This window comes from Typopeltis vanoorti, chromosome 20, assembly GCF_054136105.1.
Source record: "Typopeltis vanoorti isolate ZY-2024b chromosome 20, IOZ_Tvanoo_1.0, whole genome shotgun sequence".
NCBI lineage: Eukaryota > Metazoa > Arthropoda > Arachnida > Uropygi > Thelyphonidae > Typopeltis > Typopeltis vanoorti.
Genome location: NC_143568.1, coordinates 7,904,588 through 7,924,006, shown reverse-complemented (window position 1 = coordinate 7,924,006; position 19,419 = coordinate 7,904,588). Strand labels below are relative to the sequence as shown.

General features: G+C 38.0%; 1 protein-coding gene across 7 annotated transcripts in view; it reads left to right on the top strand.

Moving 5' to 3' along the window:
• axo (axotactin) overlaps window positions 1-19,419 on the top strand; it is a 927,649-nt gene that overhangs the window by 670,302 nt on the left and 237,928 nt on the right. For all 7 annotated transcript variants that reach the window (XM_090410025.1, XM_090410024.1, XM_090410023.1 and 4 more), the window contains one exon: window positions 8,043-8,137. In XM_090410025.1, the coding sequence (XP_090266151.1) occupies window positions 8,043-8,137 (95 nt within the window). The remainder of the gene's footprint in view (window positions 1-8,042; window positions 8,138-19,419) is intronic.

The following is a 19,419-nucleotide window of genomic DNA, read 5'->3' as shown; positions in this document are numbered from 1 at the left end:
TCTGATTGCCGTATATCTTTTGTCAAAATGGTAAAATTAAGTAATTGATTTTGAATGCTGTCTAGAAAAGCTTTCAAACTTGTATAGAAATTTAGAGTAGTTATGCAAGTCAGTTCTAGGAGAGAATAAGGGGGGGGAGCATTAGAAAATCTTCAAAATGAGCAAAATTGTTGAATCATTCCATATATGATATTTTTCACATTATATTTTCAACATATCTACGAGGTTATGCACTAGATATTATCGTAATATGCATAATACAAATAAATAAATAAATGATGAAGGGGAAGAATCACTGCTAAAATATCATTGGATATAAATTTTTGATAGCAAAAAGACACAATCGGAAACCGAGTAAGGCAATTTAGCATTTTAAAATTTTTTTTATTTTGTCTTTATGAATAACAAAAAATCGTTTCTAAATCTGAAATGTGATGATCCGTATAATGCTATTTCGCTAGAAACGAAAGAAAAAGGACATATTTATTTCAATAAATATTATTTAAAAATATAAATATTTGACATAATATTTTCAAAGCAAACATTTGAAAATTTTAAAATTCGAAAAAAAATTATTCAATTATTATACGTAAAGTGAAAGAACAATCAGTGCATCTCTTCCGGTGCACTGATTTGTAGAATAAAATACACCAAATTCACTATCACTAAATAGATTCATTGCAAAAGCTGATCAGTGGGCATTTCAGGATTGATTTTTTTTTCGCATATGTGAAATTGGTTTCAATTTTTGGGATGAGACACAATAAATCATTTTAGAGGCAAGAAAGGTCAAATAACTCAGGACAGTAAATGAAATTCTAAGCAACACAATAGACGTAAAGACAGGGGGAGGGGACACAAAGGTCACTCAGCAACAGTTAATCCACTAATGCTATAGAATAGCCGTAACGAGATTAACGGCGGAGGAAGGTAATGGCATGATAAAAGGTAGAATGCCGAAGAAGTTTTGATCCATGAAAAAAGCTAGGGAGTGTTGAATATTTCATCCACACCGGCCGGTTGGGAGGTTAATAATAAGTTGTGACACCTTTTGGCTACTCATATAAGAAATTATGACTTCAGCATTACTTCAGCTTTAGTGTCACTCTGAGTCTGGCCCCCACTGATGAGACCTCAGTAATGTCGAAACTGATCTGGGTAGTAACCCTTCCCATAATGCATAGTATTATACATGTCCATAAGGATATGTGTTTTGCATTATGGGATCCTAAGGCAAGGGATGGGAAGTCATTAGCCTCTGTACACAAGTAGCCCAGTCATTATTATTATTATTATTATTGTTCCGGAAAACTCCAAGGAGTCGACAGACTCATCGAGGGAGGCCCTAACATCATGTCAAGAACAACTATTCAACATTCACATAGTATCTATCATACCTTGCCTTGAACTCATTCATGGTCGTAGCACCCACAACAGACTCTGGAAGCTTATTCCACTCATTCACCACTCTCCAAGTAAAGAACCTAGCTCTAACACCCTTGTCAACCATGCTCTTGCCCAGCTTCCATGCATGGCCCTTAGTCCTCCCACCACCACTGATATTTTCAAAAATATCTTCTGGATCAATCTTATAAAAACCCTTCAGTAATTTGAATGTCTCAATCATATCACCCCTCCTTCGCCTATCGTCCAATTTCTGCAACCCACAAATCTTCAACCTATTCTCATAAGGTTCATTCCACAGACCTGCTATCATCTTGGTCACTCGTCTCTGGACCCTCTCCACTTCCTCCCCATCACGAAGAAACTCTGGTGATGGGGAGCAATAACTGGGCACAGAAGTCCAGATGGGGTCTTATCAAGGCTCGATACAGAGGAACAACAACTTGTTCGTCTCTGCATGTTAAAGTATTTTTCAGAAGCCAAGTGATTTGTTGAGCTGTTTTAGTTACTTTTGCAATGTGCCCCCTAAACTTCAACTCCCTATCCACCAACACTCCCAAATCCCTGGCCTCATCAATCTCCTGGAGTATGGTTCCACCAATGCGATATACTGCTGCTATTCTTTTCACCCCAAAGTGCATAACCTTACACTTTGCCACATTAAATTGACATCCATTTTTCCTAGCCCAGTCTTCCAAACTATCCAAATCATCCTGTAAAATTTTGACATCCTGTGCACTCACAATTGCTCTACCCAACTTTGCATCATCAGCAAACAAGTGAACACTTCCTCTCAGATCCTTTCCAATATCATTGATGAACAAATTGAAAAGCAGTGGTCCAAGAACAGAGCCCTGTGGCACTCCACTAGTCACAAGACGTCTTTTAGACTCCACTCCTGAATAAACCACTCTTTGATATCTATCCTTCAACCACCCTCCTATCCATCTCACCAACCCTATATCTATACCCATCTGCTCCAGTTTACTGATTAGGGTTCCATGTGGTATCCTATCAAAGGCCTTGGCAAGGTCCAGTAGTATCACTGTAAACCCATTACCCCTATCCAGTTCAGCCGTCACTGTGTTATAAAACGTGAGCAAGTTACTGAGGCATGATCTACCCTTCACTAAACCATGTTGTCCCCCATACAATATCCCATTTTCATCTATCCAATCCTGTATTCTTTTCTTGACTAATATCTCTAAGACCTTGACAATGATTCCTGATATGCTAATCGGTCGGTAATTTACAACAGCAGTCTTGGAACCACCTTTATGCAGTGGAACTATTTTCCCCTCTTTCCACCTGCTCGGGACTAACCCAGACCCGAGACTCAAATTAAACAAAATGGTCAAGGGTACTGACAATTCTTTAGCTGCTTCTCGTACAACACGAGCTGGTATACCATCCAATCCCACAGATGTATTGACATTGAGGTTATGCAATAAACTACTCACCTCCACTTCATTAACCACAATTCTCATATAATCTACTGGTTTATTCGTTTCTGCAATGTCACCACCTGGATGATATACTCTTGCAAAGTGCTCACTCAGTAACTCAACTATCTCAACTGATTCAGTTACCTCCCTACCATCGGCATTCTTTAAAATCAATCTGCCATGTAAATTTTTCCTTTTACTTGCTACATATCTAAAAAACTGTTTAGGATTCTCTTTAGCCTGCATGGCCAATGTTCTTTCGTAATCCTTTTTTGCTTTTCTTACCACACTCGTCACACTTCTGGCCTGTGCTTTATACCGTTCATGTGCCTGCTGGTCACCTTTCTCCTTAAATTCCCTCCATAGTTGTTTCTTTTTTTGCAGCTCAAACTTAATGGTGTTATTCATCCATTTAATCCCTACTTGATTTATTATTCGGACTCTAGGTATACAGTCAGCCATTGCTTCATGCAAGCACTTCTTAACTACCTCCCATGCACTATCAACTTCTAGTCCTTGCAGTTGTACATACCATGGCACTGAACCAATCAAACTCCTAAGCTTGTCATACTTTCCAGCCCAATAATTCCACATGTACCCTGTCTTAATTGAAAAGTCTACACCTTTAGCCACCTGCCAAGTTAAGACCCTATGATCACTCTCACCGATTGGAGGCAATGTGGTCATATTTGTTACAGCCAAATCCTCAGATGTAATTACTAGGTCAAGCACTCTCTGACCCCTAGTATTTTCCATTACATGCTGTCGCAGATAGTTATCCCTTAATAACCGCATAAAATCCAGTTCCTTCCTTCCGTGTGTCCTCTCCTCACTCCAATCAATGCGACCATAGTTGAAATCTCCCATAATAATCAACCTCCTTCCACCCATTTCTTCTATTTGCTTGTGCATACTGTCACCACCATCTTTTCCATCACCTGGTCTATAGCAGCACCCAATTGTATATTTAGTTCTGCTAGCCACAATCTCACACCAAATGACCTCAAATGTGCTCTTTTCTCTATCCTGCAATTCAACTTCTATTCTCTTTGGCTGGAGCTCATCAGCTATCATCAACAATACTCCTCCCCCCATTTTATTCTCTCTCTCATTCCTGAACACACTATACCCATCACATTCAACCCCACTAGTTATATCATCTCCAGTCAGCCATGTTTGACTAATACCTATAACCTGTGGTCTGGAAGTGCCAACCATAGCCAATAACTCTTCCTTCTTGTTCCTAATACTCCTAGTATTAGTGTACATGAATTTAAAACCCCCATTAGCCCCAACCCTACCTAGATGCCTTATATTAACTATCCCACTCAGATTTGTTGTCCTTATTTGCTCTGGCATATTATATTCATTCTTACATTCAACTGCCTCCATAAGGACTGTATATCTACTCCCCCCCGTTAACAAATCTAGTTTCCCTGAATTTGCACATCCACTACATTCAGCAACACTTTCTCAAGTCTTCTTACACCGTAACCATTCAAATACAAGCCATCCATCTTATATAGATCCTTTCGCCCATCAAACTCACTCCACACATCCACAAATTCCACACCACTCGTCATACATAACCCACGCATAAAGTCATTTGCAATTATGGCCCTCCTTTTAAACATTTCACTGTCATACCGTGGCAAAAGACTAATCATTCTAACTCTCTCACTCTTTTCTTTTGCTACCTCAAACAATTCATTCAGGTCATCTATCATTTCCATTTTATCTTCTTTCAAATCATTTGTACCTGCCACAACAATCATTTCTTTCACCCTTTCCTTTTGCTCTCTAATAGACTCAGTTACGTCCTTTATGGTCGCACCAGGTTGGTACGATTTTGTCAAATCCTCTACTAACACACCTCGTACTAACGAGTTTCCATACAGCACTCTATCCTTCATTTTGTTCATGTTCACATTCATACGTCTATTTTTCCTGTCATTCCTTTTATTATTGGTTGGTTCATTCAGTCTACTTTTGTTCATGCATTGTAGCTGCTGTTTTGCTCTTTCTATCGCACTATTCAACAACGCGATCTCACTCAATGCATCTATCTCATCTTTTTTATTCTTTGAGAAACTATTTATACTATCATTCACACTTTCTACATTCACACTGTCACAATTTTCATGTACAACCTTGCCGTTTCTTGTCATATCCCTATTTCCTTCATTCTGAAGGTTGACAAAAATATCACACTCACGATCCGAAATACACTCCAATTCCTCATTCTCCCTACATTTTCTACACACATTCAATCCTTTATTATCATCTAACCACACTCCGACCGCATTCCGCAACGCGTACATTTCACAGCTAGTACACTGACTCATTTCTTTTATACTACCGTTCTTTGATAAGGATGGCGAACCTTCATTACTGGCTGCCATTTTCCTTCGCACAGATGCCATACTTATTTGCAACGTGTTTTGTCAAATTATATGTTATAACACACCAAAAACAGATGCACTAAAATATGCAAGGCAAACAAAACAAAACTACACAATATTAAGTAATTTGTATCGATAACTGAAAATGATACTTATCTTATCTGGAGCTTGCACGAACACTACACATTACGAATTCATCTAGCGGCGACTTCCCGACATAGATTATGTTATAAAACACTTTAGTACACTAACCACGCTAATAAAGCTCAAATAATATACCAAAATTACACACTTAAGTCCATTACATTGAATCCAAAACATCAATAAATCAACAAAAATCACAAATCTCTCAGGAGCTCTCCAATAGCACGTCCGTTCACCAGCTAGCCTCGACACCAATTTTCAATGAAGTTACTTCATCCCAAACTTTGTTTGCTTACACTTGGATAAAGGATTAAACTAAGTATATAATTTCTTGGTATCTTTAATTTATAGTGGATATGCCAATTCAGCCAACTGGGCAGGTTTCATGCGTATCTTATGTTTTAGTTTCACTTTTACTGTTCTCGGCTACTTTTTTCTCTGCACCTTATTACGTGCATTTCTTTTTGTTCAAAATCCACAATGATTCAATTGATATCCCTATATATTTCATATTTTAATCATTTAAATATTTGAGTTAAGTGATTCTGAAATACTATGGTATTTCAGAATTATAAGGGAAAAGTGAATATAAATGTAAAAAAAAAGATGAGGGTGGATAATACCAAAACAGAGCATCTGTGAGAAAGTGATTGCTGGAGTCTGTGAGAAAGAGCAAAGGATAATTTGTTAAGAAGGTGAGTGCAGTAGTCTATGATAAGTTGGATTTGAGATTTATAAAATGTTAAGAAGTTGATTAGAAGAGAAGAAGCATTTTGAAAGAAAAGGAATACCAAGACTTTAGAGGCTATTATGGATGTAAATATGTTTTGACTAGAAAGACAGAACTGTGTTTTACTATCATTGAAATTCACTAGACTGGCTTAATCCCACTTGAGATTGATGAAGATTTTAGTGTTTATGACATTGGTTATAGAAGATTTTGAAGCTTGTATTATTTGAATGCTGCAAGGTTTCTTAAATGAAAATGAATAGGATTTCAAAAAAAAAAAAAAAAAATGATGATGAATAGGATTTCAAGTTAAAAGAGAGAGAAGAGAGAGAGAGAGAGAGATCTTCCTCCTAAAGAGCATGGATGAGAGTTCAGAAACCTGGGATACTTCAACATGGATAAAGAAATCTGATAAGAAGTGATTAATCACCATGATTGCAATGAACAACAATAGAGGAAACCAATAAAAAAAAAAGCAGGAGATAGACAAAAAGATGGTAGCTTGGTGAGAAGACCTCAATTTGAGACATAATCAAATGCCATGGAAATATGAAGAGCGACCATATGAATTTTCTTCCAACTATAGATACAGGCCATGTATCCAAGATTAGTGATGAAGAGTATGCTGCAGAATGAGAATGGTAGAATCCATATTGGCAATCACAAAGTAATTGTTGAGTCTTCAGGTAGTAAAGAACTTGGTTGTTCATGACCTGTGAGGTGATGGGTAATGGATAAATCATGAGGAATGGGTAAACAATAAAGGTTTGCTTCCATATTGATGGATAGATGCTAGATGAATATGACAGCTTATGTAGATGTTAAAGAATGAGTGTTAATAATGAAGCATACGTTTTTAGCACAGCTGGAGGACTACTATGTAGACCATAAGACATTAGTATCAAGACTAATTCAGGATTTTTCTCATGTTCTTCTAGACCAGAGGAGACACACTGAGAAGTTTGTGGTGTTGCAGGAGATGATTTGCATTGGTTGTCCCTACAAGAGTTGAAGATAAATGCTGATGCCAAGAAATCTGCCTCAACTTTGGATGATGTTACCATTGTACCATCAGAATCTGAATGAGGCATAAACAAGAAAGGACAGAACTTACTCCCAGCAGCCTTAACAATGGACACCAGAAGACATGCTTTTTGAGCAGACAGCAAGTTTATAGCCCTTAGGATCCAAAGTCTCTTTGGGATTGTTGATGATTTTCTTATTTTCTTAAACTTGTTTTGGACTGAGTGAGCAGCTGAAGTTACTGACTTGTACTGTTGAATATATGCTGTATTTTAATTATGAACAACACATTTTTAGTGAACTAGAGCTTGGATAGAGGTTGCAGGTTTATATTGAAATTGAGTCCTCATTCCAGTAAGTATTATTTCAGTTTTTTGTTCAGAGCAGGTGTTTGGATCAGGAGAGTGGAAATGTAATCAGACCATGGAAAGAGTCATAGAAATCTTATTTGGCACGATTATAATGCCATAGAGAATAAGCCTGGCATTGGCTGTGATGAGACTGATCTGAAGAAAAGCAGTCATGGACAAGATTATAGTTGGTTATGAAAGTTTCAGTGCTTATATTTTATTCCAGTATCCTGAAATAACAAACATTAATTTCATTCATATTGTTGCCACTACCAAGTTCAGATAAGTTGAAGCACCATATATTTCCACTTTTTAACACTACTTTCAGTTGTCTAGTTGTCTCAGCTTGGGAGGGAGTTTATCCAGGATCCCTAGCTTGCTGGATACACAAAAGATCAGTGCAATTCCAAAGTTGGAAGACACTGAGAGATAAGTTAGTTTTATTTTTTAATGTATGTTAGAAGCAGTTTTAATTTTTAATTCATAAAAACACAGTTATAACTATATTTACTTTAGAATGTTTATTGTTATTTGTTTTTTATAGTGATTCGAAAGATAATTATGAAAGAAAGCAGCTTTGTTGATGGATATAGACACTGGATTTATTACACACGTACTGCTGATGAAGCAACAGTCATTGTATGTTAAATTAATTTTTATTAATGAAGTAATAATATTTCATTCTTTCATTATGATGAGAATTAACAAAATCAGTTGCTTAAAGAAATTCATATGATAAGCAGAATTTTTATTCAGCATATTATAGCATCATCAACACAAAATTGGCGTAACTTTTCTGCCAGCCATGATGTGTTACAGATGCACCAAAATATGTATGTAAAATACACTAGTTGACGCAATATGGATAAGAAATGAAAGCTATCAACTATCTTTGTTACATGGTGAGATAATCCTCCACACTCAGGGGAACACTAAACCAGATTGACTCATGTTCATAGCTGCATCTTAGAGCCATTTACTGAATGCAAAAAACTGGAAGTTCCTTTCAATATGTATGACATTTAAACAGAGATATTACATAAACTAAATATTTTTATGCTTTTAGTCTTATTATTATAGCAGTATTATTAAAATAACAAAACTGAAAGATATAACTATACAAAACAAAAAGATAACTATACAAAACAACTACAGAAACATAATAAAAACAGAGTTACAGAAAATAACCTTTGACAATATAGTATAATATACATCGAAAATGGGCAGAGCAGTTAGGGTAAATGCCACAAGAAAGCACTTGGTACAACAATTAGAGCAAATAATCAGTGAATAACCAGAGAAGTTTTTGAAAACAGAAGAAAAAAAGAGTAACAAAAAAAAAAAAACTGCATTCCAAGGATCAAAAGATTAAATAAGGTAGGTGTGAAATAGATGAATGAAGAGATTAAGCATGCAATACAGAGAAAAAGACATTATGGAGGCAGAATAAGAGAAGTGATAATAGCCAATTTCATGAGGATTACAAAGATCAGGCAGGGAGGGTGACTTGGTTGGTAAGGTTAGCAAAAGTGAAGTATGAGCAGCAGTTAGCTAATGGAGCCAAAAATAATCCTAGGGAGTTCTTTTGATATTAGGCTGGCAAAAAAAAAAAAAAAAAAAAAAATGATTATGGAAAGATGACATTGATTGGAGAAAATGGTATAAGTACAATTGCTGCAGAAGATAGAGTGGAGATATTTAATGGGCAGTTCATCAAGGTTCATTATTATGAATGTGACATTGTGGAGAGTTTGAGAGCTCTTGATGATGATGAGGAGGAGGACAGACTGACTGTAAGCAAGAAAGAAGTACCTGAGGAGTTGAGCAAACTTGATGTTAATGAGGCCGTTGGACTTGATAATATATCACCACGTATTTTGAAGTAATGTGCCAGGGAGTTGGCATCTGCCTTGACATATTTTTTTAATATGAATCTTGAACTGAGTCAAATTGTGCCGCTTCATAAGGAAGGTGATAGAACTCGCGCATCAAATTATAGGCCTATTTGTGTGTTCAGGTGTTGTGGTTAAATTCTTGGAATAGCTAGTGTGAACTAGGATCCAGAAGTGGGCTGAAAACAATGTATTATCTTTGATGGACAGCATGGATTTGCTAAAGGGAGGTCATGTTTTAGTAATCTACTTACGTATTACAATAGTGTGACTGCTTCCTTGGACAGAGGAGAAGGATATACAGTAATATACTTAGATTTCGCAAAGGTTTTTGATAGATGGCCTCATGATAAGTTGACAGTCAAACTAGAGCAGATGGGGTTGGATATTAGATTAGTGCATTGGATTGGAGACTGGCTATCTGATAGGTATCAACAAGTTGTGTATGGGGGAGCGATATCCAAGAAAAGGAAAGTTACTAGTGGAGTGCCTCAGGGGTCTGTTTTAGGGCCATTACTGTTTAACTTGTATATTAATGATATTGGTGAAGATTTGGATAGAGATATTCAGTAGTTTGTGGATGATGCAAAGTTGGGACGAACCATGAAGAGTAGAGAAGGTGTTGTGGCCTTACAAGAAGACTTGAATAAATTGAGTGATTGGGCATAGAAATGGGGATGTGAGTTCAATGTTGCAAAATGTAAGGTTTTTAATTTTGGGAAACAATGATAGGATGTATAATTTATGCTTGGTGGGGATATATATTGTTGGAGGTGGAGGAAATAAGAGATCTTGGGGTAATAGTGGATAAGGATCTGAAATTTAGGGGACACATTGCCAAAATTGTGAGGAGAGCACAAAGAATTCCAGGAATGATGCAGAGGACACTGACTTGTAGAAGTAAGGAGATTCTTGTTCCATTATATAGGGCTTTGATTAGGCCACACATGGACTACTGTGCAAAGATTTGGTCACCTGGTTTTCAAAAAGACAAAGAGACAAAAAGTCTGTCAAGACTCATTGAGGGGAGGTCCCCCCCTAAGAAATACAAAGTCTATCATACCACTCTTTAAACTCATTGACCGTTCTCGTTCCACCACTCCATCAGGCAATGCATTCCACGGTTCAACCACCCTCCACGCAAAGAAAAAACCACTCCTTACCCTCTTGCTCACAGTTTCCTTTCGTAACTTCCAGGGATGGCCTCTTGTCATCACTCCTTCCCGCTGTTCAATCAAGCGAAAGAACTCCCCAGTGTCAACCCTGTAACCACCTCTCAACAGTTAAAAGTCTCAATCATATCACCTCTCCTTCTGCTATCCACCAAACTTTGCAGTCCACATTCTCTCAGCCGATCCTCATAACTATCCTTGTACAGTCCTGAAACCATCTTTGTCATCCGTCTTTGTATCCTTTCCACAGTTAATTTATCCCCTTCAAATCCTGGGGACCAAATCTGAGAACAATAGTCCAAGTGTGGTCTGATCAGAGATTTATACAATGGATTAATAACCATTTTATCTCTGCAGGTCAGTGTCCTTCTCATAATTGCAGCAATCCTCTGTGTTACCTTTACCACCTTTGTAATATGTCCCCTAAACTTCAGGTTTCTATCAATCATCAACCCCAGATCTCTTGTCTCCCCTACTTCCTCCAGTATAACTCCTCCCATAGAGTATGCAGCATCCCATCGATGTTTCCCAAACCTCAAGACCTTACATTTTGCTGCATTAAACTGACACCCCCATTCATTTGCCCATCTATCTAGCTTATTTAAATCCTCTTGCTGGGCTACCACATCTGCACTATTACTAATAATCCTTCCCAGCTTCGCATCATCCGCAATATAACTGTATATAACAAAACTGAATATACCCTTGCAATCCACTGGCAATGTCATTGAAATAAAGGTTAAACAATATAGGTCCTAGTACTGAGCCCTGTGGACCCCCACTTGTAACCCTCTGCCTCCTTGAAACTGCCCCACCATACACAACTCTCTGATACCTATCAGACAGCCAATCCTGAATCCAGTTGACCAATCTGACATCCAGACCTCCAGACCAAACTGCAACTTAAATACCAGCTTATCATGTGGCACCCTGTCAAATGCCTTCACTAAGTCTAAGAAAATTGCAGTATATGCCTTTTCCTCATCTAATGTTCTTGTAACTTTATTATAAAAGGCTGGCATATTGCTAAAACAAGAGCACCCTTTCACAAATCCATGTTGACTCTCACAGATAACATTACCCTCATCTGCCCAATGCTGTATACTGTCCCTCACTACTTTCTCCAAGATCCTAACAACTACTGATGACACACAGACTGGCCTATAATTAGACAGTTCCAGTCCGTTACCACCCTTATGCAATGGCACTATCTTACCTTCCTTCCATTCCCTGGGCACCTTTGCCAAAGCCAGACTTTCATTGAAAAGCCAGGTTAAAGACACTGTCAGTTCCCTAGCACATTCTCTCAAAATTCGGGGTGAAATACCATCCAGTCCCACAGCTTTACTGACATCCAGAGTACTCAGTATCTGAAACACACTCTCTTCCTGTACCTCTAAACCTCGAACCGTATCCTTCTAGCATTAAAACTGACATCTCTAGGATGAAATACTCCAATAAAGTGTTCATTGAACAATTCCATTACATCCTCTGCATCAGTCACTCTATTCCCATTTTTATCCCACAATATCATTCTTCTACAGTCATTTCTCCTCCTACTGGCCACATACTAAAAAATTCCCTAGAATTTTCTTTGGATCTTAGGGCCAATCTCCTCTCATATTCCAGTTTCGCTTTCCTTACCATACTAGTCACTCTTCTGGCATGTGTCTTATATTCTTCATGCATCTTCTCTTCACCTGTCTCCTTATATCTCTTCCATAGCCTATTTTTCGCATGCAATTCCTGTTTAATATTGTTTGTCATCCACTTTACTCCAAATTGTGTCCTTTTCTTCACTCGTGGTATACAACTTACCATTTGCTGCTAACAAATATTCTTTCACAATTTCCCACGCACTAATTATATCCCGGCCTTCCAATTCCTACCTCCATGAAACTTCCCGAAGTTGACGTCTAAGACTATTATAATCACCTGCATTATAATTTCACATAAGTTCCTGTCTCTTTGATACTCCTGCGTGTCTATTCATTTTCCAAGTCAAAACCATATGGTCACTCTCTCCAACTGGTGGGAGAGATGTCAACTCAGTTATTATCAACTCTTCTGATGCTATAACCAAATCCAAAACTCTTGAACCTCTTTTTCCCTCTGTTACATGTTGCCTAAGACATTTGTCCTTCAAGAATTCTAGAAATTCCATTTCCCTATTGCTACATGCAACTTCCTCTCTCCAATTTATACTACTGTAGTTAAAATTTCCCATAACAATCATTCTTCTTGCACTTACCAAACTTAGCTGTCTAAACATCTCCTGATCTCCATCCTCTGTGCTCCTGGGTCTGTAGCAACACCCCACTAAATATCCTGTCTTGCAGGTCATCACTTATCATAAGCAGTACCCCACCACCACGCTTTCCCCTCCTATCCTGCCAAAAAATGCTGTACCCAGCGACTTCTATTTCTGTTGTTATATCCCCTTCTGTCAACCATGTGTCAGTGATCGCAATAATTTTTGGCCAGGCTGATACTATCTGCACCACTAATTCCTCTCCCTTATTCCGGATACTCCTGGCATTAGTATAAAGCATATAAATGCCATTGTTCTATACCCAGCATTATCCCTTCTAGACTCCACTGGGCTCAGTGTTACCTGACATCGTCTCCCTTCTCCCAAGTATCCATTCCCACAAGAGGCCACCCCTGCTATCATCCTCCCTGGGACACACTGACTCGTTCAGAACAGCAATCTTTCTAGATGCCTACGTCCTTCCTCATTCAAATGTAAACGGTCTCTTGCATACAATTCCTCTCTTTCCTCAAACGCACTCCAAGCATCCACATCTATCAGTCCACTCTTGTCACGCATTCTTGCTATTATGCCATTCAATATCACTGCTCTTCTGCTCAGCTCATCATTATCATACCCAGGCAACACGCACACTATTTTTCCTCTCTCTGTCTTCTTACGTGCAGTCTCAAGCAAAAATTTCATATCTCTCGCTGCCCGACTTGCATTACCACTCAAGTCATTCGTTCCTACCATCACAATCATCTCATCCACCCTTTCACCCCTTTTAATTGCCGTAGCCACCCTTTCTATTGTTCCTCCTGGCAAACACTCCTCATGCATCCTATCTTGAAGACCACGGATCATTGAGTCGCCAAAAAAAATATGAAAGCCCGCAGTACCCTCCCAAGTACTGACCGGGCCCAACACCGCTTAACTTCAGTGATCGGACGAAAACCGGTATTTTCAACTTAGTATGGCCACTAGCTCAAATTAATTAACATATGATCAATATGATCAAGATACTGACCAAAATGAACTTGGCTACAGCCTTTGAAGGAAAGGTCACAATTATTGAGCTTCAGAGAGATGATACAAATGGCCAGATGGCAAAGATTTGTTCATAGGGGACTCTATCCATCATCTGTTGGATGAGAAAGAATAAGAAGCCTATTATGTAGTTATTGTTTGTTGTTAATGTTAGGATAAACAAGAAAAAATTCTTTGCTAAAATATATGAATATTTGATTATTGTTATTATTGGGAAATAGTTATCATTATCACTTACTGCTCGTAATTATTTTATTCGCATTTCTTAGAAAGGTAATGTCCAAGCAAATTTTTTGTTATTTGGCTTAATTGCTCTTAGCTGACAGTGCATTTTTTTGTTCTCAAAGAACATCATTCAATGATTATAAATTTCATTACTATCTTGAAAGAATTTTAAACACAGATATTAGATAGAATGTAGTTGAAAGAGGCAGATGTCAACCATTACGTATTGAAAAAGATAACTACTAATATTAAGGGGGGATGACTTATGCATGTATCTTTACTAAGACTGGTTGCTAAGTTTGTGCTTATTGAAACTTTTATATATATATATATATGATTATTATGGATTTTGGTACAATATTATTGTCTCTGTATCTTATCTAACTTCAATCACATCTATCATAATGGATATATGCCCAAGCTAGCATGTTTCCCAGCCCACCACCATTTAAAGGCTACATTATTCATATCATAATATCATAGTCAAGGATTTCATATCATGCTACACATATGGCATGTACACATTCCATGGTTTAAAAATGTAGCAGGTAAGGAATGGGAATTGGATGTGAACCTTGAACACAGGCAGCAGCAAGTTCTGAGTGATGTGAATGTTACTATTTCAGGCTTTACTAACAACAGAGGCAGTACATTGAAACCAAGTGAATGCTGACTTGTAGATACCAGTAGTATGTTAAGAGTATGAAAAAAGAAGTGTCTATGGATGTGACCTTGAACAGTTTGGCAGAGGGAGATGAAAGATGGCCATGATTGTGTGAGTAAATGTTGACTGAAAGAAGAATGTGGGAAGAAAAAAATGGAATTCCTGGGAAAGGATGTGGAAGGCATGAAGACTGAGTTGAAAATGGCAAATTAAGAAGTTAAGAGACTATTGAGGTTAACTAGTGCAAGAAGAATGAGAGTAGCTATGAGGGAGATGAAAATGATGAAAAGAGAATGGTGTGAGGAAGCAAGGAACTGAAGGAAGTGAGAGAATGAAAGAGGCATTGAAATAGAGAAAATTAGAGTAAGTCAAAATATTGTGTTATTATTATTATACAGGTATCACCATGGAGTCTGGCAACTAATTGTGGGAGATCTATTTATTCACACAAGCCATCATTCGCACAATACCTATGCTACTTCTCCTTAAACATATTCACAGATAAAGCACCCACGAACACCACTGGCAATCCATTCCACCCATTCACTAACCTCCAAGCAAAAAATCTAGTCCTAAAGCTCTTGCTAGCCACACTCTTACACAACTTCCACTGGTGACCCCTTGTTATCTTCCTTCTTCCCATGTATTGAAAAAATTCTTCAGCATCAATGCTATAAAATTCCCTTAATAACTTAAATGCTTTTATCATGTTACCTCTTTTTCATCTATCAGCTAAGTTTTAAACCCTATAGACTGTCAGTCTACCCTCATAGGGAGCATTCCACAGACCTACGACAATCTTTGTTGCTTGTCGCTGGATTCTCTCCATAACCTCATCATCACTGTGAAAACTGGGAGTATATAGATCTGGAAAGAGTAGTTCAGATGTGACCTTATTAAAGCTTTACATAGAGGAACAATAACTTTTCTATCCTTGCTTGTTAGTGTATTCTTCAACAACCACATAATCTGATGTATTGGTTACTTTTGCAATTATTATTATTATTATTATACTGCCACCTCCATAGAGTCCAAAGACATCGTGAGAGAACCAATCTATCCCTATCGATGGAAGTTTTTACACTTGGTTATGCTATCAATTATATATTTGGTTTAATCCTTTATCCAAGTGTAAACAAACAAAGTTTGCGCCTGAAGTATTTTCAGGACTGGGGCAACAACTCATGGTCAAGGTGGAATAAGTTCTGATCACTTGCCTTAGTATCTCCCATAATGCAAAGCACATCTCCTTGCAGACATGTATAATGCTATGCATTAAGGGAAGGGTCACTACCCAGACCAGTTTCGACCTTTATTAAGGTCTTATCATATTGGTGTCAGCCTCCCACTGATAAGACCTCAATAAATAACCAAGTGGAAAAACCTTCAACAACTATCTCTAATCCAGAAGATTTTAATAATAAGTTGTGACACCTTTTCGCAACTCATATAAGAAATTATGACTTCGGCATTACTTCAACTTTAGTGTCACTCTGAGTCTGGCCCCCACTGATGAGACCTCAGTAAAGTCGAAACTGCTCTGGGTAGTGACCGTTCCCATAATGCATAGTATTATACATGTCCATAAGGATATGTGTTTTGCATTATGGGATCCTAAGGCAAGGGATGGGAAGTCATTAGCCTCTGTACACAAGTAGCCCAGTCATGAAGTTACTTCATCCACAAACTTTGTTTGCTTACACTTGGATAAAGGATTAAACTAAGTATATAATTTCTTGGTATCTTTAATTTATAGTGGATATGCCAATTCAGCCAACTGGGCATAGTTTCATGGATATCTTATGTATCATATACCAGTTGCCAAAACGTGTCAACACCTTATTATTAAAATTCTCTAGATGAGATTAGATCATCATATACCAGTTGCCAAAGGCAACTGGTATATGGTGATATGACTTCTGCATTACTTCCACCTTAGTATCATCACCGCTGGGTCTGGCTCCCACTGATGAGACCTCAATAAATGTTGAAACTGGTCTGGGTAGTGGCCCTTCCCTTAATACATAGCATTATTCATGTCCGCAAGGAGATGTGCTTTGTGTTATGGAAGATATGAAAGCAAGTGATCAGAACTTATTGCACCTTTACCACGAGTTGCCCCATTCCTGAAAATACTTCAGGCACAGAGTTGGTTTGCTTACACTTTTAAGGATTAAACCAAATATATAATTGGTAGCATAGCCAAGTGAAATACTTCCATGAACTATCTCTAATCCAGAGAATTTTAATAATAAGGTGTTGACACCTTTTGGCAACTGGTATGGTGATATGACTTCTGCATTACTTCCACCTTAGTATCACCACCGCTGGGTCTGGCTCCCACTGATGAGACCTCAATAAAGGTCGAAACCAGTCTTGGTGGTGGCTCCTCCCTTAATGCATAGCATTATACATGCCTGCAAGAAGATGTGCTTTGCATTATGGGAGATATGAAGGCAAGTGATCAGAACTTATTCCACCTTTACCATGAGTTGCCCCAGTTCTGAAAATACTTCAGGTGCAAACTTTGTTTGCTTACACTTTGATAAAGGATTAAACCAAATATATAATTCAGACAATCTGTCATACCTCTCATCTACCCATGAACAGACAAAGCACTCACTAACTGACTCTGGCAACCTATTCCACTCATCCACAACTCTCCAAGCAAAAAATCTATCCTCACACCCACACCTTTATTCAGCTTCCAGGGATGACCCCTTGTTCTGGTCCCTTTAGCCAAGTGCTGAAACATTTCCCCTGCATCTATCCTATAAAACCCTTTAAGCAACTTAAATGTTTCTATTATATATCCCCTCTTTTTCTCCAATCAACCAATTCTGCAATCCGTACATCCTCTGTCTATCCTCGTAGGGATTCCATTCATCATCTTGGTCACTCACCTTTGAATCCTCTTCACCATTTTCTCATCTATAAGAAACCCAAGGGACCAGACTTGAGCACAGTAATCCAGATGTGGGCAATCAAGGCCTTAATAAAGAGGAATAACAACTTCCATATCTCTACTTGTTCATATGTTCTTCAATAGCCAAGTAATCTTATAGGCTACCTGTGTGACCTTAGCAATATGTCCTATAAACTTTAACTCTCTGTTTAACACCACCCCTAAATCTCTAGCTTCACCTGTTTCCTGATGTACATTGCCATCAATGTGATACATGCTTGTAATCTATTTATCCTGAAATGCATAACTTTACATTTCTCAACATTAAACTGATACCCATTATCTTTTCCCCACACTGACAGCCTAATTAAATCATCCTGAAAACTCTCCACATTGCCTTGATTAACTATTAGTCTACCTAATTTTGCATCATCAGCAAATAACTTTGCCCCCATAGTGCAATTGGAAGAATGACGGTACGTTGTGCCCTTCGATTAGAGAAGGCCTAAGTTCGATTCTCGTCATGACGGGAGGAATCTTTATATGGACTTTTTCAATTGAAGGTAAGTTAGCCGATCTCATATGGAGGTAGCAGGGATTTTATTCCCGGAAACTCGGGTTTTTTCATCCCGCATACAGACAAATCGGCCCTTCAGAACACACGCAATTTACATACAAAAAGTACTAGCTGTGGTGGTGGTGGTGGGCAGTAGATGGCATTGATGTAGGTGATTGGTAGTAGAGGTTCTGTGTAGTAGTGGAGATGGAGAGTTGTACAGTAGGTATCCTCCCGCGATGAGTCTTCGGACTCCTTAGAGGTGTCACGAATAATAATAATAATAACTTAATATTTCCTTTCAGGTTATTTCCTGTATAAGTTATGTACAAATTAATCAGCAATGTCCCAGCACTAACTGAACCTTGCGTCACACCTCTAGTACCTGTTTTTGCCTCGATTCTGCCCCACCATATACCACAAGGTGTTTTATGAAATGGCATAGATTTAACAAGCTTCTTCCTAAGCTTGTTATAATGCCCTCTAAACTTCAACTCCCTGTCCACAATCACACATAAGTCCCTGGCCTCATCAGTTTCATGCATTTCAATTCCATTGATATAGTACACAGCTTCTGATCTCTTCCCAAAGCATGTCACCTTATATTTGGCCACATTAAACTGGCAGCAGTTAACCTTTGTCCATACTGCTTGTCTGTTTGTCTTCCTGCAGATCTCTTCATCAATTTCATTTACCATTGCTCTTCCCAATTTAGCATCATCAGCAAACAATTGAATATTTCCTGTCAAATCATTTTCTATATTATTGATATACAAATTAAATAACAGAGGACCAAGTACCGAGCCCTGTGGTTCACCACTGGTCACTTGCCCTCTTCTGAACTCAACTCCTCCATAGAACACTGTCTGATATCTGTCAATCAGCCACCCTCTCAAAATCACCAGATCACCTTCATTTCCATATGCCTCCAGTTTATGCAATAGAGCAGGGGGTCGGCATCCTTTTCATACTCGTGGGCCACATTCAACTTTTATTTTTAATAATCGTGCCACAAGCGTTTAATTAAGAGAAAATATTGAGTGAAACAAATACTTCATTTATAAATTTTTAATATATCAATCTTAAAAAACACAGAAATATTTCAAGTACCAGATATGAAACAAGTATGAAAATGAAACTTATTGAAAACTTATTATCACGTAAAAAAATAATATAGTTTATGCATCATAATATGAGTGTCTCCCT